At 43.7% G+C, this 27,413-nt stretch overlaps 1 protein-coding gene across 2 annotated transcripts in view; it reads left to right on the top strand.

Moving 5' to 3' along the window:
• Positions 1-26,707, top strand: part of SLC6A8 (solute carrier family 6 member 8) — a 33,086-nt gene extending 6,379 nt beyond the window's left edge. For both annotated transcript variants that reach the window (XM_083351588.1, XM_083351589.1), the window contains exons 3-14: positions 3,048-3,179; positions 3,890-4,142; positions 4,289-4,421; positions 8,806-8,940; positions 9,530-9,633; positions 12,375-12,499; positions 13,322-13,434; positions 13,590-13,727; positions 18,681-18,783; positions 22,249-22,349; positions 24,660-24,830; positions 26,337-26,707. In XM_083351588.1, the coding sequence (XP_083207714.1) occupies positions 3,048-3,179; positions 3,890-4,142; positions 4,289-4,421; positions 8,806-8,940; positions 9,530-9,633; positions 12,375-12,499; positions 13,322-13,434; positions 13,590-13,727; positions 18,681-18,783; positions 22,249-22,349; positions 24,660-24,830; positions 26,337-26,474 (1,646 nt within the window). In that variant the 3' untranslated portion in view covers positions 26,475-26,707. The remainder of the gene's footprint in view (positions 1-3,047; positions 3,180-3,889; positions 4,143-4,288; positions 4,422-8,805; positions 8,941-9,529; positions 9,634-12,374; positions 12,500-13,321; positions 13,435-13,589; positions 13,728-18,680; positions 18,784-22,248; positions 22,350-24,659; positions 24,831-26,336) is intronic.
• The last annotated feature ends 706 nt before the right edge of the window (positions 26,708-27,413 follow it).

The following is a 27,413-nucleotide window of genomic DNA, read 5'->3' as shown; positions in this document are numbered from 1 at the left end:
TGAGACCCTGAGAACTTTCCTCTTTGTCAGCCGGGAGAAATTTCTTTTGTATAAAAGCCACAGCATGGCACAGAGCAGGCCACAGCTGCTGGGGGGCAAATTCCCGGAGAAGACGGTTGCCTCATTCAGTGGGGTGTGTGGGTGGAGGGGTGGAAGCCTCCACTATCAGAGGTTGTACCCAAGCTGGTGTGCTTGGAGCATTGTACCTGAGTCTGCCCATTCACAAGTGTTGCTGGTCACTGCATTTGTTAGATATGCAGCTGCAGGCTCGCATGGGCGAGCTGAGATGGAGAGCCAGAATAGACTAAATCCGTGGGTTTGTCGAGGAGTGTGAGGAGATCACAAGGGATGAATGATTCAGTCTTTCTGGCCAGGATTGGAAAGAGAAAAATGTCAGTGCTTTTCTTCAGGTGTGAAAAATTGCTGTGGACAAAACAGTGACCACTTTAATTCATGAGATTTCATTTTTCCAGTTACCCCCTTGCTTCTCCCTCTAACTCTCCAAGCATCCCACTCTTCAGGCAGCAGTCAACACTTTCTCATCCTTGTAAACGTTGGTCTATGAAAATATGGTGAATTCAGAAATGCTCTTCGATCGCCTCTCATTCCTACCTTGAAGGGGTCACTGAGCTATATACATAGAGGCAACACTGAAGACATATTTATACTGCAAATGTCTGTGACAGTTTTCCCCATTTTTGTATATGGTCATCTGGCCTCACCGGCTGGGGAAGATGGGAGCTGTAGTTTAACTCCTGAGGGAAGGCTGTTATATTAATTGCATCATAAATTAATTTTCAAGCCTGATAGCTACAATTTGGAGAGATTGCTGAGAATTCTGTTAGCAATCTGTTTCCTTTGACAAATATTTCTAAAATTCATTGCACAGAGAGAATGATTGTCCAACCAATTTATTTCATGATCTAACCCTGATATTTCCATTCATTCACCGTGCCTTATGGAGTCGATAATTGAAAAACAGAAATAGAGAATATGAAAGCTGATAAGAAGCCATTTTTAGTCTCTTTATTTAATGGAACAAGGCATACACTTTGAGTGTTCCTAGAAGCAGCCCACATTTCAGACCTTAATTCGTTCTATAAAAGCTGTTCCAATAAAGGGTAGTTTTGACTGTGGGCTGATTTATAGGGATAAACTTGTGTCTGGTTGTAGGTATCAGACTGAAAGGAAGAATTGAGACTGACACCGGTTTCTATGCAAAACAAAACCAAGATTATGCCAGAATCATGCCAGAATCGTTTCCTCTGGATTGCTATCTTTCTGTATGCAGGGATTCAAAAAAAGAAAATGAAATATTGAATCATATGAAGCCTCACCAATACTTGGGAATGAATATCTCAAATGCAGGTTTACCATCTGAGAAAATGCTGGATTTCAGATAAATCCATGCAGATAAAGCCACACACAATACTCACACCCAAACACCCACTCATAGGCTTCATTCACTTGATATACTCCATCCAGTTCCATGTCCCGAGTTTGCACAATCCTTTGAACCATTAACTAACCAAAACCACAATATGCTGTCCTACCCAAATCCCAAGATTAATACTAATCAAACCTAGCCATATTCCAGGAATGTGGCTGCTTCTGTTTTTTTAACTGATCTGATTAAATGTGTAAATAGAGGCACGAAATCCCATATCATCTTCGAATCAGCCTTAGCACACACACTCTTGTCTTGCAGCATGGTGTGCCTTAGCCACTCCATGTGCAGAGGCACATATTCACCGCCATTTGCATTTCCTGGGTGGTAGATGTCCCTGCCTATATGCAGCAATGAATGGATCCCCCAACCATTACCTCGTTAATCCCCATGGGAAAGAGTTTATATCCCCAAGATTATCCTTTTAACTAGGGATTGGCAGGATGAGTAGTAATACTTGGGCCTTCCTTTAACCCAGAGAGCTGTACTATAAATAGAGTCCTTGAGGCGATTCATGCTGAGGCCCACGTGCACACATGTATTTGGGAACACACCAGCCTGTCCATCACCGCTGTGAGGCTGTCACACTTGTGATCAATGGTGACAGGAAAGTTGAGAACTGTTTGAGGAAAGAGGGAAACAGATCAAGATCACATGGCGATGACCAATATGGACAATGCAGGGAGGGACAGAGATCTTTTCTGATCGTGGGAGCCTGAAGAAGCACCTATGATTAAATGACCAGAAGACAAAAGTCAGAAGGAAAATAATAGAGAATAACAGAGTCTGCTTTTTATCTATCTCCTTTCCAGCTCCATAGCAGCTACCTTAGGGATCTGGTCTTCCTCTGTTTATTTTGCAGACATTCATACATAAAGACTTGCCAGCAAAATATCTCTAAATGGAGAGCAAGGATGCATTTCAGCTCAGCCAGCTTTCTCCAGCATAGCACCCTTAACACGTTTGAGGAAGATGGTCCAGCCAGCAAGGCCGATTCTCAATTGTGCAATCTCAAAATACTTAGAAAGTTGGAAAAAGTTAAGTGGTGGCAACAAATGAAGAGGTCTCAGAACTGGGAAGAATTAAAATACAATAAATATTACAATTCCAAGTAACCACCGAAGCCACAAATTAGGGTACTGATTGGGGGAAAAATACAGCTAACCTTAATTTCATTTCATTGGCTCCTCCCTGATCTGCAAAAACCTTCTGAAATTCTTGCATATTTTAAACATTATGACATCTGAGATTAAATTTCAAGGTGTGCCAGGATCTGATGGTATCTCAGAACCCCGAATCAATTGTATACTGTCTCCAGTGAGAAAGATTTCAGTTGACACCCTTGCACTCTTCTCAATCAACAAACTGAAGCAGAATAAATTATGGAAATGCCGCTGTCAACAGTTTATGGGGCAGGACTCAGCTTTTCCTAGTGTACAATTTAGATTAGATTAAATTGAATTAGATTTAGATGCTGTTTAAAAAAACTGTTTTTAGTATAACAAACCTATAAATCATCTGTACCTATGGGAAAGGCTGATGTGGTCTAGAATTGAAGAATGACACTGTTGCTTACTTTGTGTTGCTCACTTGGCTACAGGTGTGTTCCTCATCCCGTACATTCTTATTGCCCTCCTTGGTGGGATTCCCATCTTCTTCTTGGAAATTTCTTTGGGGCAATTCATGAAGGCTGGAAGCATTGCGGTATGGAACATAGCGCCACTTTTCAAAGGTAAGAATCTTTTCCCAACTAATCCCCCCTTTCTTCTCTTTATTGCTCTTATGAGTTTGCTTGTGGGGGGAAGTCGAGCTACTTTCTAATAGCATCTTCTCTCAACTTCCCAAGTCAGAACATCACTGTGGGATCTTCAGTGAAAACCAAGGAGATATCAAAAGGTCCAATAGATTGATCTCTGAGATGTGCCCAAATTAGAAGAATATGTGAAGTTGGCAAAGATTGGTCAGGAGGTATTAAAAAGATGTGACATACTTGGATGTATAGAGAAGAAGAATTTAAATATAGACATGATTCTCTTTGTGACGTACAGTACAGAAATAATCAGGCTGAGATCACTGGCTTTTGATACCCCAAAAGGTTGTAATCAATATGTCAATGAAAATCTACTTGAGCAGACAAGTAGATATGTAGTGTAAAATTACACACTGTAATCTTAGAAGCCAGGAAAAGAAGTCCTACTTTTTTTTAATAATGATTAGAAATGGGCCTTTTTCATTACTCTTTATCTTCTGCATGCGAAGCCAAATTAAATTACTGTTTGATGAAAATAGTGTTCAGTTTCCAGAATTTAAAATATGGACATTTAGCAAATGCAACTTATATTTCATATCACTCATTTTCACTGTGTAACAGTGTCATATCTCTGTCACCCTTTAGGGAAAATAGCCCATTCTTTCTTCAAGTAACTGAATTTCTCCAAACAGGACTCGGATTTGCTTCCATGGTGATTGTCTTCTACTGCAACACGTACTACATCATGGTACTTGCCTGGGGCTTCTACTATCTGGTGAAGTCTTTTACAGCCACCCTGCCCTGGTCAACCTGTGGGAATCCCTGGAACTCCCCAGAGTGTGTGGAAATCTTCCGACATGAAGATTGTGCCAATGGCACTGCCAGTAGCAACTTTACCTGTGATGAACTTTCTGACAAGCGGTCACCTGTCATCGAATTTTGGGAGTGAGTTATGGCATTTTACCCTTCTGTCCTAAGCTGACCTCCCAGTTCTCTGTTCTGAGCAGGGCCATGCTCACCTGCCTAGATGGAGATCTTCGCTCACAAAGCCCTCCCATTCAGGTGGTCACCTTTTCTCCCTCTGTTTGCAGGAACAAGGTGTTGAATATTTCAAAAGGCCTGGAGTACCCTGGGGCTATCAACTGGGAAATGACCCTATGCCTCCTAACTTGCTGGGTCCTTGTTTATTTCTGCGTTTGGAAAGGCGTCAAATCTGCAGGAAAGGTAGGAAGCTGTAGGGAGATGGTCTGAGTCAATCTGGAAGGGAGGAGAAGGTGGGAAGAAATTGTGAATGAATTGTGGCAGTGGTCACATGAGATTCCAGAAGATGGGTAAATTCCTTCTCTTCAGAGCACCCACTGGCAGTCGCCTGCTTCCTGAATCCTCTCTGCTAAGTGTTCAGCAGCCCACTCTGAAGGCTCTTACCTGTGGAGATGATGTGGCTCTTGAAGAAGGGGCAAGGAGGGCCAGGTGGAGGGTGAATGGAAACAGGTATATACACAGTCCCGGAGAGTGAAATGAGAAGAGAACGTTGAATGAAATGATGACATGGAAATAAATACATGGAGAAAAGTGCATTTTGGAAACGACTATGGATGAGGGGAGGTATGTGTGTCTGATGGGTGCCTGCAGCTGGAAGGATTGGATTGATCTTTGGAAAGCTGTGAGACATGCAGGCAGTGAATAAGCCTTAAGCAAATCTCTGGAGGCGAAGTGTTTTCAATTAAGGCAAAGAAGAATTAAGCACAGAACAACAGGTCCTCACAAAGGTCAGTCAGGAATTGGAGAAAGAGGACTCAAGTTAAAATTACAGTTAGGGTGGGGGGAGAAAGACGTCTAAACACCATTCCTTAGACTCCAGTGGCTCCTGATTTACTGAGTATTATCCTTTGTAAGATATCCTAGCCCCATCTCAACTGAGACTTTCTGAGGGAAATCTCTGCATGTTTTTGACATTTTATTTGCACACCATCCAGAGTCCCTCTGTGAGGGAGAAAATTTAGGCACATTTCAGGATTCCTGTTGTGAAAAGAGCAAAACAGAATTTCTGCAAAGTGGGAAGAAGGCCTCAGCTTCTAAAGGGGTAGTCATATGTGTCCACCACAGCTGAGACATCAGCCTTGTGTTTTGACTTCTTAAAATTAAACAGATCCATGCCTTGAATTTGTTCTCCAAATCTGGAGAAAATGTATAGTGGTTGGATATATAAAATTGCCTTGTCTAGTTAGTTTGTCAATAGTGTGTTCTCTGACTAGAAGCAATTCTCCTGGATTGCAGGGGAGACAGAGGCCTCTATATTATCAGGTCTGCCATTCCTGATTCTCCAAATACAAATGCAGCCAAGGAATGAATTCAATTCTTAGACACGAACAGTATGGCCCACAATCTATTATTTCTGAATGTAAATAGGGGCCTTCCTTTGCGCACATCAAAATTTCTCTCTGAGTCATATGTTCTGCCCACCCAGATACCTAATGCCTACTTCTCTTTTTTCCAACGCATAGCTAGTGCATCTAAAATCCCACTTGTCAGCAAGTTCCACGCCTAAAAAAGGCTGGCATTTTCACCAGACATCCACTGGAGTTGAGGAACCACAGCCCTCAGGCCTCAGCAGACAGGCACTGACACGTGGTGCGGCCTCTCACAGCTGGCCACGCTTGGAGTTCCTGTGGCCTTAGTGGGGAAAGCAGTGCTGAAGGTCAGCTAGGCTGCCTGTCCAGATTAGCATTCTTCCCCTTCTGGCTGCACAAGCCCAGAAGGTCCCTTAGGAAAAACGGGAAAGCTTCCAGAGACAGCCAAAAGCTCTTAAATATTTCTCACGATATGTGTTGGAAGACGGTTCTTGAAGTCGTGCCTGAATACTTTTTCAGGGACAAGCCATCAATCCTCCATTCATGGGTCTTTTTATATCATTGAATACAATTAAAATTAAGTTCAGCTCCTTGTAGCTTTTATCTTATATACAGCCTCAATATCTGTATATTCTTTCCATTGACAACAGAGGTTGCCTTATAATCTTGATATCACTCAGTGGTTCAGTAGACCTCTGCCTCTGAGCTCATAAATGTTAAGGACCTACAGGTCAGCATCTCTGAGAACATATCTGTAGCTTTAAATTTTCTGATGCTGCAGGAGATGAGTCAGCTGCTGATTCTTTAACCTTTGTCTTCTGTTCCTTGCTGCCCCCCCCCCATGAGCATATCTCTTGGATAGATACCCAGCAAGTGTTTGGGAGACCCTGATGCTAATTAAAGAAAGAAGTAACATATATACATACAAACATGATATTTCTTATAACCTATGTGTACAGCAAGTCCCCATATTAAGAACACCCTGGTTTAAGGATGACCCATCCTTAAGAATGGAGCCTACTGTTAGAAAATTCAAGTTAAACACACACTGGTGGAAGTTAAATACACAATGGTTCATTGCACATTACTGTTGTACAATAATACTATTCCAGCTTAAATACACTTAAGGAGATACTCGGGGAATGAAACATATTCTTAAACTGGGGACTACCTGTATTTACCCATCCAAAATAATTTGCACCTGAGCCAGATTGTCAATGCTTCTTCCTAAATCAGCAGTAAGCAGCATTTCTCTGCTTAGGGTATATATTTTTAAAAGTTTATTACTTTTAGATTCCCAGAGTTGCCTGGATTATATCCAGTATGATTTGTGACTTTTTGGGTGGAGAGGGGGAGTAAAAATGTTTGGCCCCTTTTTCCTTATTTTTTTCAGGTGGGTGGAAGGAAGATGCAAACAAGGTGGATTAAACCCTGCCAATAGCTTTGCATCTTTTGCAGACAAAACATTTGGGCCATGGAAAGTCAGTACTTTGGTTATGATGTCTTGTGAGGCTTCACAAATGAACTAGGCCCGTGGTGGCCAACCTATGCCATGTGTGCCACAGGTGGCACGCAGAGCCCTCTCTGTGGGAACGCGCGCTGTCGCCCCTGTCCTAGCCCTTCAGTTGGGTTTTATAAAACCTTTTCGCTTTAGGCCTCCACCGCTGTGTGCAAAAAAAAAAAAAGGTTCAATCAATCAATTTCAACTTCTCGTGGGGAAAAAAAAGATCTCGCAAAGTTGGAATTGATTGATTGATTGAACTTTTTAATTCCCACCCAGTCTACTGTTACCATCGCAGCCACACCCACCCAATGGGCCACACCCACCCGGCACCCGACGATACATAAGTCGGTTTTGGGTTGCAGTTTGGGCACTCGGTCTCTAAAAGGTTCGCCATCACTGAGCTAGGCAGTCTATAGTTTGACTGCCTCTGAGTTAAATTATGGAGCATGACATCCAGAGGCAGTCCAGATCATTAGAGTATCTGAGTCAGAACTTCCCATAAGAGCCTTTCTCCTTCTCCGAATGTCCTTTCAAGACATCCAGATTCCCTGTCAGTTACCTCCTTCTGATAAAGGAAGAGCTGACATTGCTTTCTCCATCCGTGCACTGTCTCCTACTCAAACGTTCCAAGAGGTATCAGTAGATGGGCTAACTGGTGCAGGGCTGTGTGTGCCATAAGAATAGTGGTGCTTGATGGGGAAAAAAACCACGCTGGTGCCACTAATTTCAAAAGTTTGTGCTAATTCTATGCAATTTCCTTTAGTCACTATTTTTTTCCTAAAGTAGCAAAGAGGGAAGACATTCCGATTTTTTCTACATCTTAGAACGTATTTTACATAAACCTGTATTCAAAGGAATTGGGGGAATATTGTAAGCACAGGGCACGGTTCCCAGAAGAGATTGGCCAGGACGTTTGCTTAGCTAAAAAGAGAAGCGCACACCTTAGAACACATTGAATGCTCCCTTGGGATGCACTCTAGTGTGGGAAAATCCACAGCAATTGTCCAAGGAGCAGGTCAGATGTCTCTTCGATGGGAATTCTGTAATAAACTTTAGAGGAGCGCCAAGGCTTTCCACACCATAGAGTAGAAAGCCACTCCCCTGACCCATTAAACGCCTCCTATGCCTGCAAAGTTAAAAAAAAAAAGTTCTGTCCAAAGTGAAAGGAAGATCTAGCTTTGCAGAGAATGTGCTATTGGTCACTTAGTTTCTTAAAAAAACTGATACTCTCAATTTTTTTCCCCTGGCCTCATATCTTTTACAGTGAAAAGCAGGCATGCACATGAAGCAATTCCTGGCATAAGGAAGAGGAAGTTTTGTTTAATAGTGACATGACAAGCACGCACACAGCAAAGGGGCAGGGACGTGAACAGTTTTCAACCCAAGAGGCTACTAAAAGTCCAGAAGGGAAATTGATTAGTCTTCCTCACTGCTTCTTTTTAAGAAAGTTGAAAATTCTGTGTTGCCGCCTGTGTGTGCTTAAGTGCTGGGCTGGGCTGCAAAACAATTTTGGCTGCTGCTGGTTTTAAATTAATGTTTTAAGTTTGATAGTTCAATTCGTAACTGCTGTTATTTCAGTTTTAACATTTTATGCAAACTCTTTAAAAATTGATTTTGCCCTTTTGGGGAGAGTTAGTCAGTGAGATGGCAAATTGCCTCCTACTTTGGCCTTCTAAACTGAATAGAAAGCAACAAAATAAACCATTTCCCATAAAAGCTTAATTCTTGCTCTCTTTTTTCCCCCCCAACATAGATTGTCTACTTCACTGCTACATTCCCTTACGTGGTGCTCATTATACTGTTTATTCGAGGGGTGATGCTGCCTGGAGCTCAGGATGGGATAATTTACTATCTCAAACCCGACTGGTCCAAACTGGCTTCCCCTCAAGTAAGTGAGAGGCATATGGGAGGGAAAGGTTTAATACACACCTGCCAACCGGTTAGCCAGCTTTTGTACTACAGTATCATTAGGAATTAACAACACACAAACACACAGAGGAGAAGCACTACAACTGTGAAATGGAAAACAAGCAAAAAAGTGAATAGGGACGAAATATAAATTGTCAAGATTTCAGCTGCAAAGTCTCAGTGCAATTCTGCAAAGGGTTCAGCTTCAGTGAACTGGGTTTTTATTAGTTAAAGCAGGGGTCCCCAACCTTGGCAACTTTAAGACCTGTGAACTTCAACTCCCAGAATTCTGGCTGGGGAATTCTGGGAGTTGAAGTCCACAGGTCTTAAAGTTGCCAAGGTTGGGGACCCCTATTTTAAAGGACTTGCTACCAGCAGTAGCTAAAGCTCTTCACCACATAGATATCAACTACACCCCTTGTTAATGGCAGCAGTGAGTGGCTGGCCAGAGTGCAAGGGGCGGTTGAAAAGTTGGCAGTTGTATATGAAGGGACGGAGGAAAGACTCTTGAGTTCTGGCCCATCGTATTTCAATCTTTCTCTCTCTTTTTTTTTCTTCTTCCCTCTCAGGTGTGGATTGATGCTGGGACCCAAATCTTTTTCTCCTATGCCATAGGACTGGGGGCACTCACTGCCCTGGGCAGCTATAACCGATTCAACAACAATTGTTATAAGTGAGACCCCATTTCCTACATCACCATAAGGGGGCATGGCAAGCAGGCACAGCATAGGAAGAAGAGGCTATGCCTTGTAGAATCGCCACCGTCTCCCTCTTTCTCGCCCTGGCAGGGATTCTGTCTTTTTAAAATACCTGCATGGCAGGAAGACACTCAACAGGCAAAGCTCTGTGCATCGCTTCAGTCTGATAGGAGATTTGCCTGATGAACCATGATGGCCGCAAAGCTGGGTGTTCACACAGTGGCAGCTGTGAGGCTCTGGCCAAACAGTAAAAAGGATGCCAGCGGATTGCTGCATTTCCAAAAGTTGTTGGCTAGGAAAAAGCCAGGTTCTCTTTCTTATTGTGTTGTGCTGGGTTGCCAGGACTAAGCCTGGTGATTTTTCCAGTCTGCAGATGAATGATAAGCAGGAAAAGCAGGGCAAGGCAGAGTCGGGAAAAGCAATGTTGTTGTTGTTTTTTCTTTTCACTCTGCCCTTGTTACATTCAGGTCTATCTTAAAAGATAAAGAATTTCTCTCTACACCACATACACACTGAACCCAGTGAACGGCCCCATGTATTGCCAACAATAGACCATGCTGTCCTGCATCGATGGGGTTTATGGTCCAACATATCTGGATGAGGGGCTCCAATTTCGGGAAAGCAGAGGCGAAATATTGTAGGGTGCCTTTTTCGGTCATCTCATCAGTCTGGGGATCTTAATTTCTAATAATAACTTTACTGGTTCCACAGTTATCCCTATTTCTGGGGGATGTGAAGGAGATCCTAAGAGATTTTATTCCTAGGAGATGAGTTGTGTTTGTGAACTGTGGCCTGAAAAGCAGGCATCTAGGGAAAGCAGAAACTGCAGGATACCTGTCTCATTAGCTGGGGAACCACAATCTCTCACAATGCCATTGTTGCTCTTCTAGCCAGCTCTAAAGTCCAATCCTACACAGCACTACATACCGGTGACACTGAGATCATGCGCAACAATTGGAACTTGTAACTCTAGAAGGAAAAAAAAACATTTTTTAAAGAATTCTTTTTGGTAAAACATATAATTTGTTACTTATTGGAAGCTGAAGTCCCAGAGTATCTGACGTTTGCAGGACACTGACGTACTTTTTTTTTTCTCATGGAAACTTTTCATACACATTAGCATAAGGGTGTGTCTTTTTAGCAGTGTTGGAAAAGAATAGCTGGAAATCTGGGATTCCAGGGGAATCTTGAAATCTCTTAATAAGCTACAGCAGAAAGACAGTATGGACCTGATTCTGCCTGGAACTGTTTAAGGGCACTCGCCGATTATATCATACTGCTGACTAAGTCAAACACTACAGTATAGGAGGATGTTTCTTTAGCAGCTACTTTTCAAAGGCTGCCATATGCTGTACATCTTGGAAAATCTAAGCTATTGCCCTATACATATTTATTTGTCTGGGGATAAATCACATTGAATGCACTGGGGTTTAAAACTTGCATTGTTAAGGGAAAAGTGTGATGGAAGAGATCTATTTAAAGAAGAACAACATCTCATGATATGTCTTGATTTAAGAATTGCTTCACTTGTTTACTGTACATACAAAGTTCATCAAATATATAAGGAGATGGCACCAAAGAGAAATAGCAAGCCTCAATGTACACATGTTGTACTTTGACAATAAAAGTTTATTATTAATAATATTGGGGATATTCCTTCCACCCCAAGATCATTTTATTTATTTTTTATTTTATTTTAATTCCATTTATATCCCGCCCTTCTCCAAAGACTCAGGGCGGCTTACAAGCTTAGCAGTAGCCTTCATTCTATGTATATGCCTGCTTATTAGGGCTTTCACACACACCCCAAGCGGCATTATTACAAAGTCAGCTTAATTGCCCCCAACAATCTGGGTCCTCATTTTACCTACCTCGGAAGGATGGAAGGCTGAGTCATCCTTGAGCCTGGTGGGATGTGAACCTGCACTAATTGCAGGCAGCTGGTGTTACTTAAGGAGGCATTAGCCCACTGCTCCACCAAGGCTCCTGGGGGTCATGGGGGTTGTTGAGAAAAAAGGTGGAGAGCTGCTTTGCTTGGAAGTTGCTTTCCCTTCTCTTCCTGGGCTCGGCTTCCTATTGCTTCTTCAGAAAGCTTTGTGGCCTCCCCTGCCCAAATTGTCCTGCTGCTAGTCCATAACATCTCCTTGAATCTGTCTCTTAAGATGCATGCATGGAATGTGAAATGCCCCCCCCCCCTTTCAGGCTTCTGCTTCAGGCTTCCCTTCAGCTGCTGCTTCTGCTGGGCTCCAAGGCACAGCCTGTCTTGTAAGCTCGCTCGTCCTGCAAAACAACAACTAAGCTTCCTCCCGCTTTGCCCTGCTTTCGCCTCCACAGTGAAAACCTCTCTGGTGCTCTTGCTTCCTTCCACAGCTCAGCACAAGCTCTTTTCTAACAATGGGTGGGTGCGCACAGCAAACAGGCCACCATATCTTGCTGCTGTTTCGTTAGAGCCCAGTCCTATGCAGGATGAAACATGTTTGTGTCTGATTTCACTCTGCAAGATTCTGTAAGATTGGGCAGTGCACCTGCCTCTCTTACCCTGAATGTCAAATGCGACCTAGGGAGCATGTTGGCCAACACTTGCCTATTGTATCGATTTCTGATCAGCTAGGAAGCTGCACTTGGTATGTTTTATGCTGAGGGATAACCACAACAAACTCACTTTGGTCAGATCACTCTTTCACAGTTGCCATCCTTTGCTTTTTCTCCCCTGCAGAGATGCCATCATTCTGGCACTGATCAATAGTGGGACCAGCTTCTTCTCTGGTTTTGTAGTCTTCTCCATCCTAGGCTTCATGGCTGCAGAACAGGGAGTTGATATCTCCAAAGTGGCAGAATCTGGTGAGTGCTCCTGAATTCAGGGATGGTAAAGCAGGTTGGATGAGATGCTTGGCTGTCCTCCAATTCTGGGAGAAGTACAATCTTAGGAGGAAATAAACGCATTGGTGGTCAGGTGCAGAACGAAGTTTAGTTGCCTTGATTCTTAAAATTACACCTACAACCACACCTTCTCCTGCAGCTGCTGTACCTGAATGGTTTGATATGCTCAATTTTTATCATTCCTTCCCACCCTATCAAGAAGATGATCGGCATAATCAGAACTAGCCCTGTGCATCCGGTATTTCCAGACTACTGCAAAGGCATGACGTGTCACTTTACGCACACAATTGAGAATCAGATTTGTAACACTGAACAGGGTTACATAGGGTTACATAGGGTTGCATGTGTGTACATTGGTGAGGTTTTCCTATTAGCGGTGTGGTGTCGCCAGAATGAAAGAGTCTTGGCTTTCATTCAAAGCAAAATTGTATTCCAATCCCTCCGAAACAGCTCTTGAGATGCTAAATGAAATCTTGAGACTGTCTCAGCGCTCTGTCCCAATGCAAAAATAAAATAAAAAACTGCTGCCTTTGAAAGTACGAGTTTACAAAATAAAGGAAGTATATGTTGCTAAGCGTTTTGGGACATTCTATTTCAGACAGCACCATGCCTTTCAGGATAGGGGAAAAGCTGGCTAGAAAAAAAGTAATAAGTGACCATTTGATTAATTACTCTTTAACCGAACTGGAAATCCAGAGAAGCTGTTCCTTCTTCCCTGAAGCAAGAGCGTCTCTGTGTTAAGATAACCTCATTTTGTTCCTCTTTTTTTTTCCTCCTCTGCAGGGCCTGGGCTGGCTTTTATTGCCTATCCAAGAGCTGTCACTCTGATGCCAGTCGCCCCTCTCTGGGCTGCCCTCTTTTTCTTCATGCTGCTGCTTCTGGGCTTAGACAGCCAGGTGAGAGTTTAAGGTGGAGGGGCAGAAAGCTGGAAGCGAATGAGTAGTCAATACAATACTGAGAATGGCGGGAGATTCATTATCCTGCCTTCAACATCTTCGCATGGGAGTTCTCCAGTCTCCAATGCTTTGCTTCTTTTCCCCTTCCACACTAGTTTGTGGGCGTTGAAGGCTTTATAACTGGGATCCTGGACTTCTTCCCATCCGCCCACGGCTTCCGATTCCAGAGAGAGGTCACCGTGGCCATCTGCTGTGTCATCTGCTTCTTCATTGAGCTGTCCATGGTGACTGAGGTAGGACCACCACTGAAGCACCCTTAGAGGGACGGAAGGGGAGGGATGAGAGGAAGGCGGGTGAAGAGGAGAGCTGAACAGGTCTGAACAAGCCAAAGAGAGAGAGAGGTTTGGGACATTGTGGAGGTGACCAACCAAGGCAGTAGATTCAGATCTCCTTCTGAGACAGGATTAACCCCAGGTTGACAATTCCTACATAAATATTGTAGTGAATGGGAAAGTCATGCTTGTGGGTTTGGTAAGAGGGATTTGTGCGGTGGATCACAATGCTGTCCTTCATGGCACACCAAATGTACTGTCCCAGCATTGTTCAGACTGCTTAAAAAACAGCAGATTATCTCTATCCTCCATCCTTACTTCTAGAACTACAATAAAAAGCCAACTGCGAAATAATGTCAATCTTTTCATTGTGGGCAGAGAGAATCTGCTCTTAAAACACAGGCTTAAAACAAAAGCACAAATTAGCATGCTTCATATTCCACTATATGCAGGCAACATATATTAAGCTTTAGTCCTTTGGATTAGTCAGTTCCAATCTAGACATTCATGTTTTCACCTGCTAGTAAATCAGCTGCAATTCTCCTTATAAAACTTCAGATCCTGCCGATGTAACGGCTTAGATTTAGCATAGCTAGTATTTTTTTTGCTGGCTGTTTCTTGCAAAACTGTAACGTGTATAAATGTACGGGTTTCCCAAGCATCAGGCATTCATCGAAGTGTAGGCTGCAATGCCATGCACATTCATCTGTTAGCATGAGAAGTCTCAGACTTCTCAGACTATGTGCTTACTCAGACACATAGGATTTCATTGTTAACTTTTGGGAAAAGAGAGAAAGGTTTTCTATGAAATGAATGCTGTGATCCTAAAGACCTTTCCTTTAATCCTGGTAACAGGGATAATTGTAAATTATTCACTGTTACTTACACTGCATGAAATGGGCAAGTACACCTGATAATAGTTACATAATGTGAAACTATTTATATACGGCAAAAGCAGAACAATACAGATAGAGGAAAACAAAGCATTCATAAGAGGTGTAATTGCCAATGGAAACTTATTTGAAAAGACTTGGTAACTTACAATTACTTCTCATTATGACTGTCTCATTTAGCAACCATTTGCAGCTATGACAGTAATGAAAAAATAACTTTACACAATCAATCCCCTCATTTATGACCTTCACAGGTCTCAAAGCAAAGGAAAACTGAAGTAAGATTGATTGTAAGCACAGTTGCAGTTTCACTGAGTGACTGCTTTGCTTAACAACCAGATTAAAGGTAAAGGTACAGGTTCCCCCGCACATGCGTGCTAGTCGTTTCCGACTCTAGGGGCCGGTGCTCATCTCCGTTTCAAAGCCGAAGAGCCAGCGCTTGTCCGAGGACGTCTCTGTGGTCATGTGGCCGGCATGACTAGACGTCAAAGGCGCACGGAACGCTGTTACCTTCCCACCGTAGCGGTCCCTATTTTTCTACTTGCATTTTTACGTGCTTTCGAACTGCTAGGTTGGCAGAAGCTGGGACGAGTAACAGGCTCTCACTCTGTTACGCAGCACTCGGGATTCGACCCGCCAAACTGCCGACCATCTGATCGACAAGCTCAGCGTCCTAACCCACTGAGCCACCGCGTCCCTTGTAACAACCAGATTACCAGTCCCTAAATTACTGTGGTCACTAAATGAGGATGACCTGTATTGTTTCAAGCGGCAGTTGAGATAGTTATATCCTTCTCTCTGGATTAAGATTAAACTCTATTTGACATGTTGTGTTTTTGTGTTCAGGGAGCTCCCACTTATATAGTGTAGACCAATATTTCTGATTCTATTTGGCACAATACCTACTGAAGCACCCAAGATCAGGAATAGGGTTTCAACTTCATTAGCAGAGCAGGCTGCTGGCAGCAGTGTTTGGAGGCCTTAGATTTCCCATCTCTGTTCCAAATAAAATCCTACAATTTCTCTTTTATAGGTTCCCATCCTAGATTCTGGAGCTTTATGCCATTTACCTGTTCCTCTTTTTTACTAAGGGCTTCTTTGTAATGTGCTCCCTTTGTGTCCTGACCGTTGAGTTTGCATTAATCAGATGTCCTCTGTTAAAGCATCCACAGAGTAGTGACTGCTGGACTTACTCTCTCTTTTCAGCACCAAGCTCAGAGAAACTCTTCAGTGAAGTAGATATAGGAGCAGGTTCTACACAGCATTGATTGGCCTGAGGCTGCGATGTCATAATTGTACTTCCCCTCTTGTCCTGACGGGGGAGGGGGGAACTGTTTGATGGGCGGGGGGGGGGAGGAAACGGCTAGTATCCAAAGAATATGCTATATGAGTTTTTAATTGCAGAACTGGTATTCATTAAACCAACCAGCAAGAAGCAGTGATTTAAGACTGATGGGGAACTTACAGTTTGAGGCAGATGCAATTGGGTGCCTTGTGTGAAAGGAGACGATTGGGGCAGGGCCTCCTCTGTTTAGATAAGGGCCTTTACTGGGTGATTTCCAACCAGAAATTCATTTATCAGAGGACTGTAACTGTAATCACAGCACATGACTGAGGCTGAAGTGTGCCTTGAAAAGTTCATTAATCAGGGTGAATGCCACAACTGTTGTGTTTGTAGGGCAGGGAGACCTCTCTGCCCTTACTGAAACGCCTCTCTCTCTCTGCCAGTATTTGAGCAGTGACATCATCCCGAAGAAGGAGGAAAAGGCTTGTTGGGATTCCCAGATGCAGCAGCCTGCTTTGCAGCAGCTGACAGGTGTAAGGGAATCCCTGAAGCCTTGCCATGGCCTAGAAAGTGCCTGAACCAATCCCTGATTGGTGGAGGAAGCAGAGAGGGGGTCACAGAGAGACAATCTGAACCGAGCTCCTTCTCTTCCCTGGCTGGAGAATACTTGCCCTCCCTCCTGAGAGCTGACCGAGAACATGCTGTGAAATGTTATCTCCAGTTGTAATCTGGGGAGGGGCAACTCATCTCTTGCAGTGTTTCTGATAATGTGGAATCTCAAGCAGAAAGGGCTGTTTTTAATAAGAGTGACCTTGTGCCTACTTTATCTCATTTGGGTATTTAACGTTACTAGAATTTCCAGGTGCTAGTTCTTCCTATGGCTAATCCCCAGTTACTCGGCTCTACATGCCACTCACTATCCCCATACACAGACACTCTCCTCTCTCTTTCCCCTTCTGCTTCGGGCACAGCACTCCCGTTGCAAAGATGGGGAAGGGTCATGCCCTTTGGCAAAGAAGGATGTGAATGTTTGTGGTAGGGGAAGAGCCTTGGTGGAGCAGTGGGCTAATGCCTCCTTAAGTAACACCAGCTGCCTGCAATTAGTGCAGGTTCGCATCCCACCAGGCTCAAGGTTGACTCAGCCTTCCATCCTTCCGAGGTAGGTAAAATGAGGACCCAGATTGTTGGGGGCAATTAAGCTGACTTTGTAAAAATGCCGCTTGGGGGGGGCGAAAGCCCTAATAAGCAGGCATATACATAGAATGAAGGGTATTGCTAAGCACATTGGTTTGTGCTTAAATTGTAAGCCACCCTGAGTCTTCGGAGAAGGGCGGGATATAAATGGGATTTTAAAAAAAAAAGTTCCATCCGTATTGGGACAAGCCTCTTTCTGCTGTTTTGAATGTGTGTCCAGACAGTAAGAAGGATTTGGATTAGAAGACTTGAAATGCTCCTAACTTTCCCTACAGGACCTCTCCATTTTGGCCAGCAGAATGAGAAAGCCTTTTGCGGTCCGCTCAGGCCTCCCTCTTTCCTTTCTACTCATGGCGTTCTCAGGAACCGTCATACATTTTTGGGTTACTCCTCCAGCTATTTGTTAGGAATTGCCGTGCTGTGGGTTGGCTTATAGAGAAGGTATATATGTTGGTTTACGTTTGATGAAAAGTTCTTAACTCTTCCATTTTATGGTAATGCTGCCAAGAAGTTTGAGGAATCCTTCGGTGCTAAGCTCACCAACTTTGCTCAACCTTCCCTTCCCTGCTGTCCCAACCTTCTTGAAACCTTCAGAACTGCTGGTCCTTTTTCTTCTAATCTTTTTCCTGCCTCCTGGGAAGAGAGCAGAAGGAAAGTCAACTCTTCTTTACGCTCAGCTTGACTCATTATAGAAAAAGCATAAAGGCAGGAAAAGACCTCGTGGTCCGTTGAGTCTGCCTTTTGAATATTTTGGGGTTTTGTTTTCTTTTTAACTTGTGTATGATATTATTAGCATTATTACCATTATTATTATTTTAAATTTTTATCAGATGATGGACATGTGTTTGTCCCAAGAATGTTTAAACTCAGTTATTAAAGTGTTTTCTGTTCTTCTGGATTTGGTTTTCACAACCATGGGGTTCTCTAATGGTCTCCCATCTACGCCTTCACTGAGCCTCGCTCTGCATACCGTAGTTTCCCCATCCACCAGGTGCTGCTGCCTACTCAGAAAGTAAAGCTCCCAGATTTTTTAGCCACTGCCTTCCGTGATAACCTGCTTAACGAGGCAAAAGAGCACGGTTTAGGAGTTGCCATGTACTCCTTGTCTTTCACTCCAGTGAAGAGTGTGGGAAGTGGCTTTGTCAGCTCTACCCTTTGTGGGAAGGAACCTCCCATTTTCCCTTCCTTCTCTCTCTCTTTTTCTTTTTCTTTCTTTCTTTCTTTCTTTCTTTCTTTCTTTCTTTCTTTCTTTCTTTCTTTCTTTCTTTCCTTTTTTTTCCTTTTCTTTTCTTTCTCATGCAGCAGAAGTGGGTTCGATAAAGCAGGTTTAAGGAAGGAAGGAATGTTGCTCCTACTGTCTCATGTGAAAAAAAGGTGCTGTGCTGAGCAATTGTTTTGTGATATGGCCAACCTGGGTTAGGGGAACTAATTTTATGGAGGTGTCCTGAGTAGGGAAGAGGAGGAGCCTACAGCCGGGCAAGGGAGGCCATTTTGAAAACGCCCTGTTGCATCCTGCTGTCTCACAGCCAGCCCCTCTCCTAGGGGGGCATGTATGTCTTCCAGCTCTTCGATTACTATTCAGCAAGTGGCACAACACTACTATGGCAGGCCTTCTGGGAGTGCGTGGTCGTCGCCTGGGTTTATGGTAAGAGAGAGTTGCATGCAGATTAAGGAATCACCTGAAACAAAGCTGGCAAAACAAGAGGAGTTTTGCCCCAAATGTTGACACTAGATACAGATCAACCAGCATGTTAGCCGCTTGGCACAAATCAGTAGAGCAAGCAAGACAAAAAAAAAGTTTCTAATTCTCAAAAGCACAAATGGAATAAATTGACATTTAACCTGCTTCTGAGGGTGAATCATTTACTGTATAACATTTAGTAACTGAACATATGCTTGCAGACAGGCAACATATTGTAAAACAGGCAGTCCCATGTTTATGTTTTAGCAAGAAAGGTGCTTGGGTTAAGCCTTCCTGAGAGTTTTAAGACTCTGTTCTAATCTAGGGGTATTGGCTCGTAGCCAAGAAGCACAACCTATCTCTAGTGCTTCTAGTGGGTGCCATTTAGTTAATGTGAGCAGCTCAGAAGTTGCTTAGTGAATAATCAGTAGAATTAAAGAGGAGACTTAAAAGCAGCCATCTTGCTCTGGAACCTTATGGCTTTCCCACATCACACTGGCTTGCCCTTTTCACATTTAAAGTAGGATGAGATCATGGTTAAAGGAAAAAGGGCTATATGGACTGAGCTCTCCTCCCTATCCTCCCCATGAAAAGAGTGGGTAGGGTGAGTTTAGGACCTGGGTGACAGGCAAAAGTATGATTTGGAGATCTAAATCACATATAAATCACAAGCCGGCCTGGCCTGATAGATTCTGGGGTTTCATTTGTTTACTATTGTTTTACTGTATACTTGCCTTGCTCTGTACACCGCCCCGAGTCCTTCGGGAGAAGGGCGGTATATAAAAACAAATAAATAAATAAATATTTGGAGGTCTAAATCACACATCAGATTTCATTGTCCTTTACAAGTTAAAAGAAGATGATCAAAGACAGAGGAGTTCCGCCCACTGGGACCTGATTCCTTGCATTGAAAATTGGCATTGCAGGGACCAAAAAATTATTCCTCCACTCCAATTCAGTGTGGTGTTTTAACTTGCACGACCGATTGGGCTGCTGCTATCATCTTACTCTTATCTATACATCACCAAATAGTAGGGCAGAGATGAAAAGGATCCTGGCTCCTTGCCTGGCCCTAGCAGTCTCCAGGGCATTCACCTTGCTAACAGCCTGAACTGCTTTTTTTGGCAGCCCTATACTTTCCTTAATGTAGGTATGAGTGGAATGTAAGTAACAAAGAGGTAAATGATAAGAGCTTCCCTCTACCTGCCTTGATTTATGTGGAAAGGGCAAAGGAGAAGGCAATCAGAGATCTTCTTTGCAGGAGTGAAAGGTTTTTAGCTTGGCCCTGCACGTGCTGCCTTGACTGGGCTGCAGGCAATGGCACCACCAGCAGCAGGTGTGTGTGCATGCACACACACGCACACACACACAAAAAGAGAGAGAGAGTTAACACTCCATAATGTCTTTTTAAAAGTTGGTTACAATTTCTCTTGTCCTTGATGGTTATGAGCGCTGGGCTATGGGATGGGACCCATCTGGTTTATGAGCACTGCATCCAGTTTGGAAACACTTTAGTCCAAGTTCCGTGTGTCTTGAGATACTTTCTCTCATGGCCTTGAATGTTGCTCTGGCTTATTCGGCTTCAGGTGTCCATATGAAATAACTGTGTCAACCCAAATGCCCATTTCTATTACAGGTGCCTCAGTTTTTCTACACTGCCTGCTGAAGAGACGCCAAAGGCCTTTAAAACTCACAACAATCTGGAACTACCATACAAATTGTATAGCTGAGTAATGCATCTCATTAGCAGGCCTGTGGGACAAGGTCACTAAGCATAGATTACTTTAAGGGCATGTGATGTGACAAAACAGTCCTGGATTTGCCATTTTAAATTCCTAGTGATGCATTGGGGAATTGGAAAATTTCTCCATATTCCCATATGGAGAAAAAAACAACTTGGTGCTTTCTGAGCTTGGTTGTTTTCTTGACAAGCCCAGAGAGCACCAAGGACCCCTCATTTCAACCCTCAGCTACAAATATTCTTCTTTATTGTAGAGAAATTCATGTGAAAAAGTAGTCCGCCAGATTATTCTACCCTGGAGAAATTTAAGAAAAAACAGAGAATTGCATTATCACCATTCATACATGCATGTTTGCAGTCTGAGATAGGAAAGTCTAGGAACAAATCTGCCTTATGATCAGTTGCTCAGACCCTTTAGCTCAGGCATGTCAAACTGCCGCCCTGCGGGTCAGATGCATCACGTCAAAACCGCGCCCTCCCCATTGCCGACAATGAGTAAAAAAATCGCAATATGTTGTGCGACGTCACGTGACGTCGCGAGTTTGACATGCCTGCTTTAACTTTAAGCAAAAGACCCCCCTTAAGTCGAACAGGACTTTTGGGAATAAATCCCTGGAATTTTCTTGCAACATTAGAAAAGTAATACGCTGTTGCCTTTTTCTGAGATTTTTCTATTCAGTCTAACCAGCAGTTCTCAGTTGTCCCCTCCAAATAGCAATCAAGCATGGCCTTGCTTAGCATCTGAGATCCCCGGCCCACTCACCCTCCCTCGCATGGCCAAAGAGTAATTAAAGGGTGGTTTTTTTCCCCTTCACCCTGTCAGTACATGCTCCAGCAGGGAGGCAAACCCTACCCAGCATGACACACACACCTCATTTTTAATTATCACTTTCCAGCTTGGAGCTGACAATAGTAATACAGTTTAGATTCCACTCATAGCAGATATGGGAACTTGGAAGGGGCAGAGGATCCTCCCATTATGTCATTCTTTTATCCTAATAAGTGAGAACGCAGCAGCATTTAAAAGCCCCCTCGCCATGTTCCCTCTCAAGACTGTAGTGCTCCAAGCCAAAAGAAGGTGTTATTTCAGTTTTAATTTGTCAGGAGTAAAACAAAAAACAAAAACAAACAGGTGTGGACTTGTGTACGTAACTAATGTGGTGAAAGGCTGGACTTTGGACATTCTGTTACATGTCATCCTCAGTCAAGGGCGCCTGTGTTTTCCCCTCCCTCTCTGGGCTGCTGAGACATAGTTGTGTCCTTGAAAGGTCCCCATTTAATCTGCAGTCACTAAGAGAGGAAGAGCAGACTGGCTGGGCTGCTGAGGTGAGGTAGAGGCATGCAGAAAGCTTCAGCTAAAGACGCTAAGGGCCCTTTTGGCCTTGTCTCACAGGGATTCTAGTACCTCGCTTAGCCCCCGTCGGGCACTGTCAGAAATAAGCTGAATGGATATTATACTTCTTCACACCTCAGAAATTATTCATAAGAGTGGCTTTGCATGTAGGGCAAGCATGGAGACTGCATTCATTAAACACCCCAGAGGTTCTGTGATCATGCAAAATCCAAGGCACTAATGTTTGAAGCAGGCCCAGCCTTTCTGATATCCCTCTCTGGTCTGATCCAGCCAAGCTCCTCTTACCTTCTTAGAAGCCCTTCTCACTCTTTCACTGCTTCCCGTCTCTTTCCAGGGGCTGACCGTTTCATGGATGACATTGCCTGCATGATTGGGTACCGGCCTGTTCCTTGGATGAAATGGTGTTGGATGGTCATGACCCCGCTCATCTGCCTGGTAATTTTGGGGTGGAGTTCTTGAGGATTCTTAGTGGGAGGAAAAGCTAGACATTGGTTCGTTATTGTTTAGTTCTTGGAGTTTCCCCACCAGTGCAGGGCCCACTTTTTTGGATCAGCTAAGTGTTGATCCATTGGTTGCAACTGGAATTAACCGACCAGCTTGCTGCCCAACCTGGACTGAGAGAGTGACTGGCCCCAAATCACCCAGCTGGCTTTCATGCCTAAGGCGCGCTGAAAGCTCGCAGTCTCCTGGTTTCTAGCCTGGTGCCTTAAATCTCGAATCCACAAGTCTTCTCCACCAGCCCAGAAAAAAGAAAAAGAAAAGTTGTTCAAGTTCCTAACTCCGCCCAAGTATGTAACAGGCAGAAATTCAGTAGGGAAAAATCTGCTGTATCTCTAGGTCAGCTGGACTGTGGGGCAAGATAACTGGGAAGGATCAGCAAAAAAAACCCAGAATCATAGCCGAAGTCTTTCCAGCTTAGGATCAGGGGCTGCCAATGAGCCTTCCAAGGTAAATCAGGTTGAGAAATTGGCATGGCAGGAATTTAATATTGATATTAAATATTGATGAGGACCCAGATTGTTGGGGGCAATTAAGCTGACTTTGTAATAATGCCGCTTGGGGGTGTGTGTATGAAAGCCCTAATAAGCAGGCATATACATAGAATGAAGGCTACTGCTAAGCTTGTAAGCCGCCCTGAGTCTTCGGAGAAGGGCGGGATATAAATGGAATTAAAATAAAATAAAAATAAAAAAATATTGTAGTGAGGTAGAATAACAATCTTACAAGTCTGTCCTAAGTTCTCTCTGTCCTATCATACACTAAAGAAAATCAAGGCAAAATTACTTGTAATTTCCCCCACCCCCCCACCCCCTCTGCTTCCAGTTATTTATTTATTTATTTAGGACGTGCAAATGACCCACCAAATCAAGACACTGGGCAGCATACAAAATCATGAGAAATACAGAAGGAAAACAATACATATCCCTCAAATAAACTAAAACCATTAAATGGTGAACAGGACTATAGTTGTGCACTGCCCAAAGTTACTTTTGGGGAGATGGCCAGCTACATAAATTTGATAAATAAAGAAATCAAGATTAAAATATACCACTTTTCAACAAGTGGGAATCTACCTAGTCTGACCCCAGATACTAGGGAAAGAGCCATTTCTTTGATCCTATTTTACTACCTTTTCTGAAGCCCCTCAGGGTTGGGCCCAGTCATCTGTCCCAGGATTGTGTAATCTCTTCTCCAAACCCCTACCTCACCCCGTTTAATTACTCATTCTTTCCTTTTCCCTTAATGGCTCCCGCCTATCTTTCCCAAGATCACTCTTAATTCCTTTACATGGTTTTTTTAATTAATGACCACATTCATGCCCCTTTAAAACTAAAAAATCTGTTGGGGCTCTTTCCCTTCCTTTGGCTTGCTAAAAATAATCATAATCAAAACAGCTGTGCCAGCTCAAAGGTATATCGTGCCCCTAGGCCCCTTTCACTAACTACCCATGTGAAGATGTGCTTTTTTAGAACCATTCAGAAGGAATGGCAGCTTTGGTACCTCCTAAACTTTGATATCCTAGCCCAATGCCTACTCAGCCTGCAAGCTGCCCTGCAAATCAGGTATAAGGCCCATTGCTTTCCCCAGAATACCAAAGTGGGCCTACATATCCAGATGCATTCTCATTCAAAATCCCAGCACGCATACGCTACTAGCCTCTCCAGAGAGCATTGCCAGCATCCTGTTCCTCCCTCATTTCTAAAAGATGCTGCTGCTGTCAGAAGCAGCTGCTGAGGTAGAAATAGCTGTGATGATGGCAGGCAGCATGGCCTACAAAATAAAGAAGTCAAACAGTGTGGATTATTTTGACAGGCTTACTAGGACTTCTAGGGATTGGAGTTCAGCACACTTAGAGGGCACAAGGTTGGGGGAAGACAGCTGTAGAAATATTATTTCTTTGAGAAAGCTTAAGCCAGGGGTGTCAAACTGCGGGCCTGTGGGCCAGATGCGTCACGCAGAAGCCGCGCCCAGCCCAGCTCCAGCAAGGGGAAAAAAGTCACGACACGTCGCGACATATCACGTGACACAGCGAATTTGACATCCCTGGCTTAAGATGTCCAAAAAGGACCAAAGAGAGAGGTTCTTTCTCTTCAAAGGAAGCAAAAAAGAGAGGGAGAGGTTAAGCAAGTATAAGGTCACTTTGTCATATCTGGGATGCACTAGAAGAGTATCAACTGCTCTAGGGCTACAAATGGGGAAGAGGAAGAACTGGCATATTTTAACCTATTGGTAACTCTTTTCCAGGGTATCTTTTTCTTCAATGTTGCCTACTACAAGCCATTGATCTACAACAATAGCTACGTCTACCCCTGGTGGGGAGAAGCCATTGGCTGGGGCTTTGCACTATCTTCCATGCTATGCGTCCCTCTTGTTGCCCTCTACAAATTCATCCGTGCCAAGGGAACACTGGCTGAGGTGAGGCTCTCTCCCACATCACAAGAACAGAAGGGTGGGATGTAGGTCCTGGGGCTGAACCTCTGTGCATGGCTGGGGAGACCCTTTCTAACTCAAAGGGTCTTCCAGGAAACAATAGCAGGAAGCAGAGTTTGCTACTGCCACCCACTGGCCATCATCTGCACCAAACATATGGATGGGAGCATTAGGAACGTCAGGATTGTAGGCATGTGCTGACACCGCGCCTAGGACCCTCAACCTTGGCATTCCCACCTGCCAGAGCTGAGAATGTGGCAGCCATTGCAATGCCTACACTAGCATTTGCCCAAGCTGACCACAAGGAAGCTAGGTAGCAGCCATCTCTTCTCTCCCTTAGCGTAGTCCCCTGGTGCCCAGACAGATTGTTAGTTGGGCTGCTGAGGCTGTTTCTAGGTGTGAGGGCCCTCCAGGCCATCTTTTACAGCTAGTTCTCAACTTACAACCACAGTTGGTCCCCAGATTTATGTTGCTAAGCGAGGCAGTTGAGTTGTGCCTTATTTTGTGACCAATTTTGCCGCAGTTGTTAAGCGAATCACTGAAGTTGTTAAGTGAATCATGCGGTCGTTAAGCAAATCCTGCTTCCCCCATTGACTTGGCTTGTTGGAACCTGACTGAGAAGGTTACAACTGGTGATCACATGACCCCAGGACATGGCAACTGTGATAAATACATGCCAGTTGCCAAGCGCATGAATTTCGATCACGTGACCGTGGGGATGCTGTAACGGTCATAAGTGAAAAGCTTATCATAAGTCACTTTTTTCCAGTGTTAACTTCGAATGGTCGCTAAATGAATGGTTGTAAATGGTCACTAAATGAATGGTTGTAAGTTAAGTACTTGTTTTATGGACAGAAGTGTTGTGTGTGTGTGGGGGGGGAGACATTTCTACCCTGCTGAAATATTGGCTTTCCTTTCCCCCCACAAAATTGCCTGCCTCAGTACTGAGGAAAAGGGAGGCAGTGACCTGGAGGAGGGGGTCCAATACTGTCATCCATCCCATTCTTGACAGGGTGGAAAATCTCTCAGTTGACAAGAATGCTTTTCTTCTCACTTCTCTCTGTGGGTAGAAAGGGGAGAACCTTCTTTGACCCCCCTACAACAGGCTGGATTCTGTCTTTTCCCTCCAGCCCATGTGACCTTGGCAGGGATCTGGGGCCATCACACGTTCTGAGAAGATGAGTAGGATTGCCTTGCCTGAAATTTATCAACAGTGCATTTTAAAAATAATAATGGGCTACTATATGGGGGGGGTGGGGTAAAGACATTAAATATAAAAAGATATCAGCAATATGGCTGAAAACATTAATCCCTGAGTATGTTTGAAAGAGAGAGGGAAAGAAAGAGAACGTGGGTTTGATATGAATGAATCACAAGGATGAGGTGTGTCTCGTATGCTGGGAGGAGGTGAAAGCAAAATTGAGTTGGAGGAAAAATAGTATTTCTGAAGTCTGGTCTGATCCCCACCTCTCTTCCTCCGCTTCTTCACAGCGCTGGCACCATCTCACTCAACCAATCTGGGGATTACATCATCTGGAGTACAAGATGCCCGAAACAGATGCTCTGACCAGCCTGTCCCCTGTCCTGGATGGAGGTGCCAAAGTTGTCATCTTTGAGAGCGTCATGTGACCCAACGCTCCCCCCGCTGCAAGAGAAGCCCTGTCTCTGCCCTGGTCTGCCAATGTAGGAGGCAGGGAAAGGATGCCATCTGTGAAGTTGGGGGGGGGAGTCCTCCCTACCAGTGGGGAAGAGTTATTAGGGATTCTTTATCCATCTCCACCTTTTTCCTCTCAAGCACTAGAACGGCTGAGAGGTGGATTGACTAGTTCCCTCCGCTCTTTGATCAGAGGGTTGGAGTACTAAAGGCCATAGGGGTGGGGGGGGAGGGAAGGGGGGAGGGGGGAAGAGAGCCTTAGATTTACATTTTTTTAAAAGAAGTTATTTTTTAAAAGATGAAATATTTTAAATTTCTATATACATTATAAATTATATGTATGTGTGTGTATATATATATATATATACACACACATATATACATACTATATATATATATATATATATATATATATATATATATATATATATATATATATATATATATATCAAAAAATAAAGGGAACAGAAAATAAGACATCCTACTATTAAATACAGTACATTGTGTTGTTTAAGTGTTCCCTTTATTTTTTTGAGCAGTATATATATATAAAATCTCATGTGTATATCTCTTTAGCCAAAAGCATGGAACACAGATTCCTTCCCATTCAGTGGACGACTACTTTGGGATCCAGAGCACTGCACTTTTATTCCTTGCTTAAGTGTGGGGAGGAGGGTTGATCAGGTTAGTGTGGGTTCTGTATCTGGCCCCTGTCTCTGGTTTTGTCAAGGAAGCAGAGTCTGGCATTGAGCAGAAGGCTTTAAAAGGGAGCTACTGAAAACCCAGGTCTCTGGATGCCTACTACAACAGCCAGCAAGGAGACATAAAGAGCAATTGCAATTAGCATTGGGGACTCTGTTCTCAGCTCTGTCCCTCTTACACTAAAGCAGCATCTCTCCTTTTTCCTGTCCCCC

Source organism: Vipera ursinii (assembly GCF_947247035.1).
Source record: "Vipera ursinii genome assembly, chromosome: 2".
NCBI lineage: Eukaryota > Metazoa > Chordata > Lepidosauria > Squamata > Viperidae > Vipera > Vipera ursinii.
This window is presented reverse-complemented; position numbering and strand designations above follow the sequence as displayed.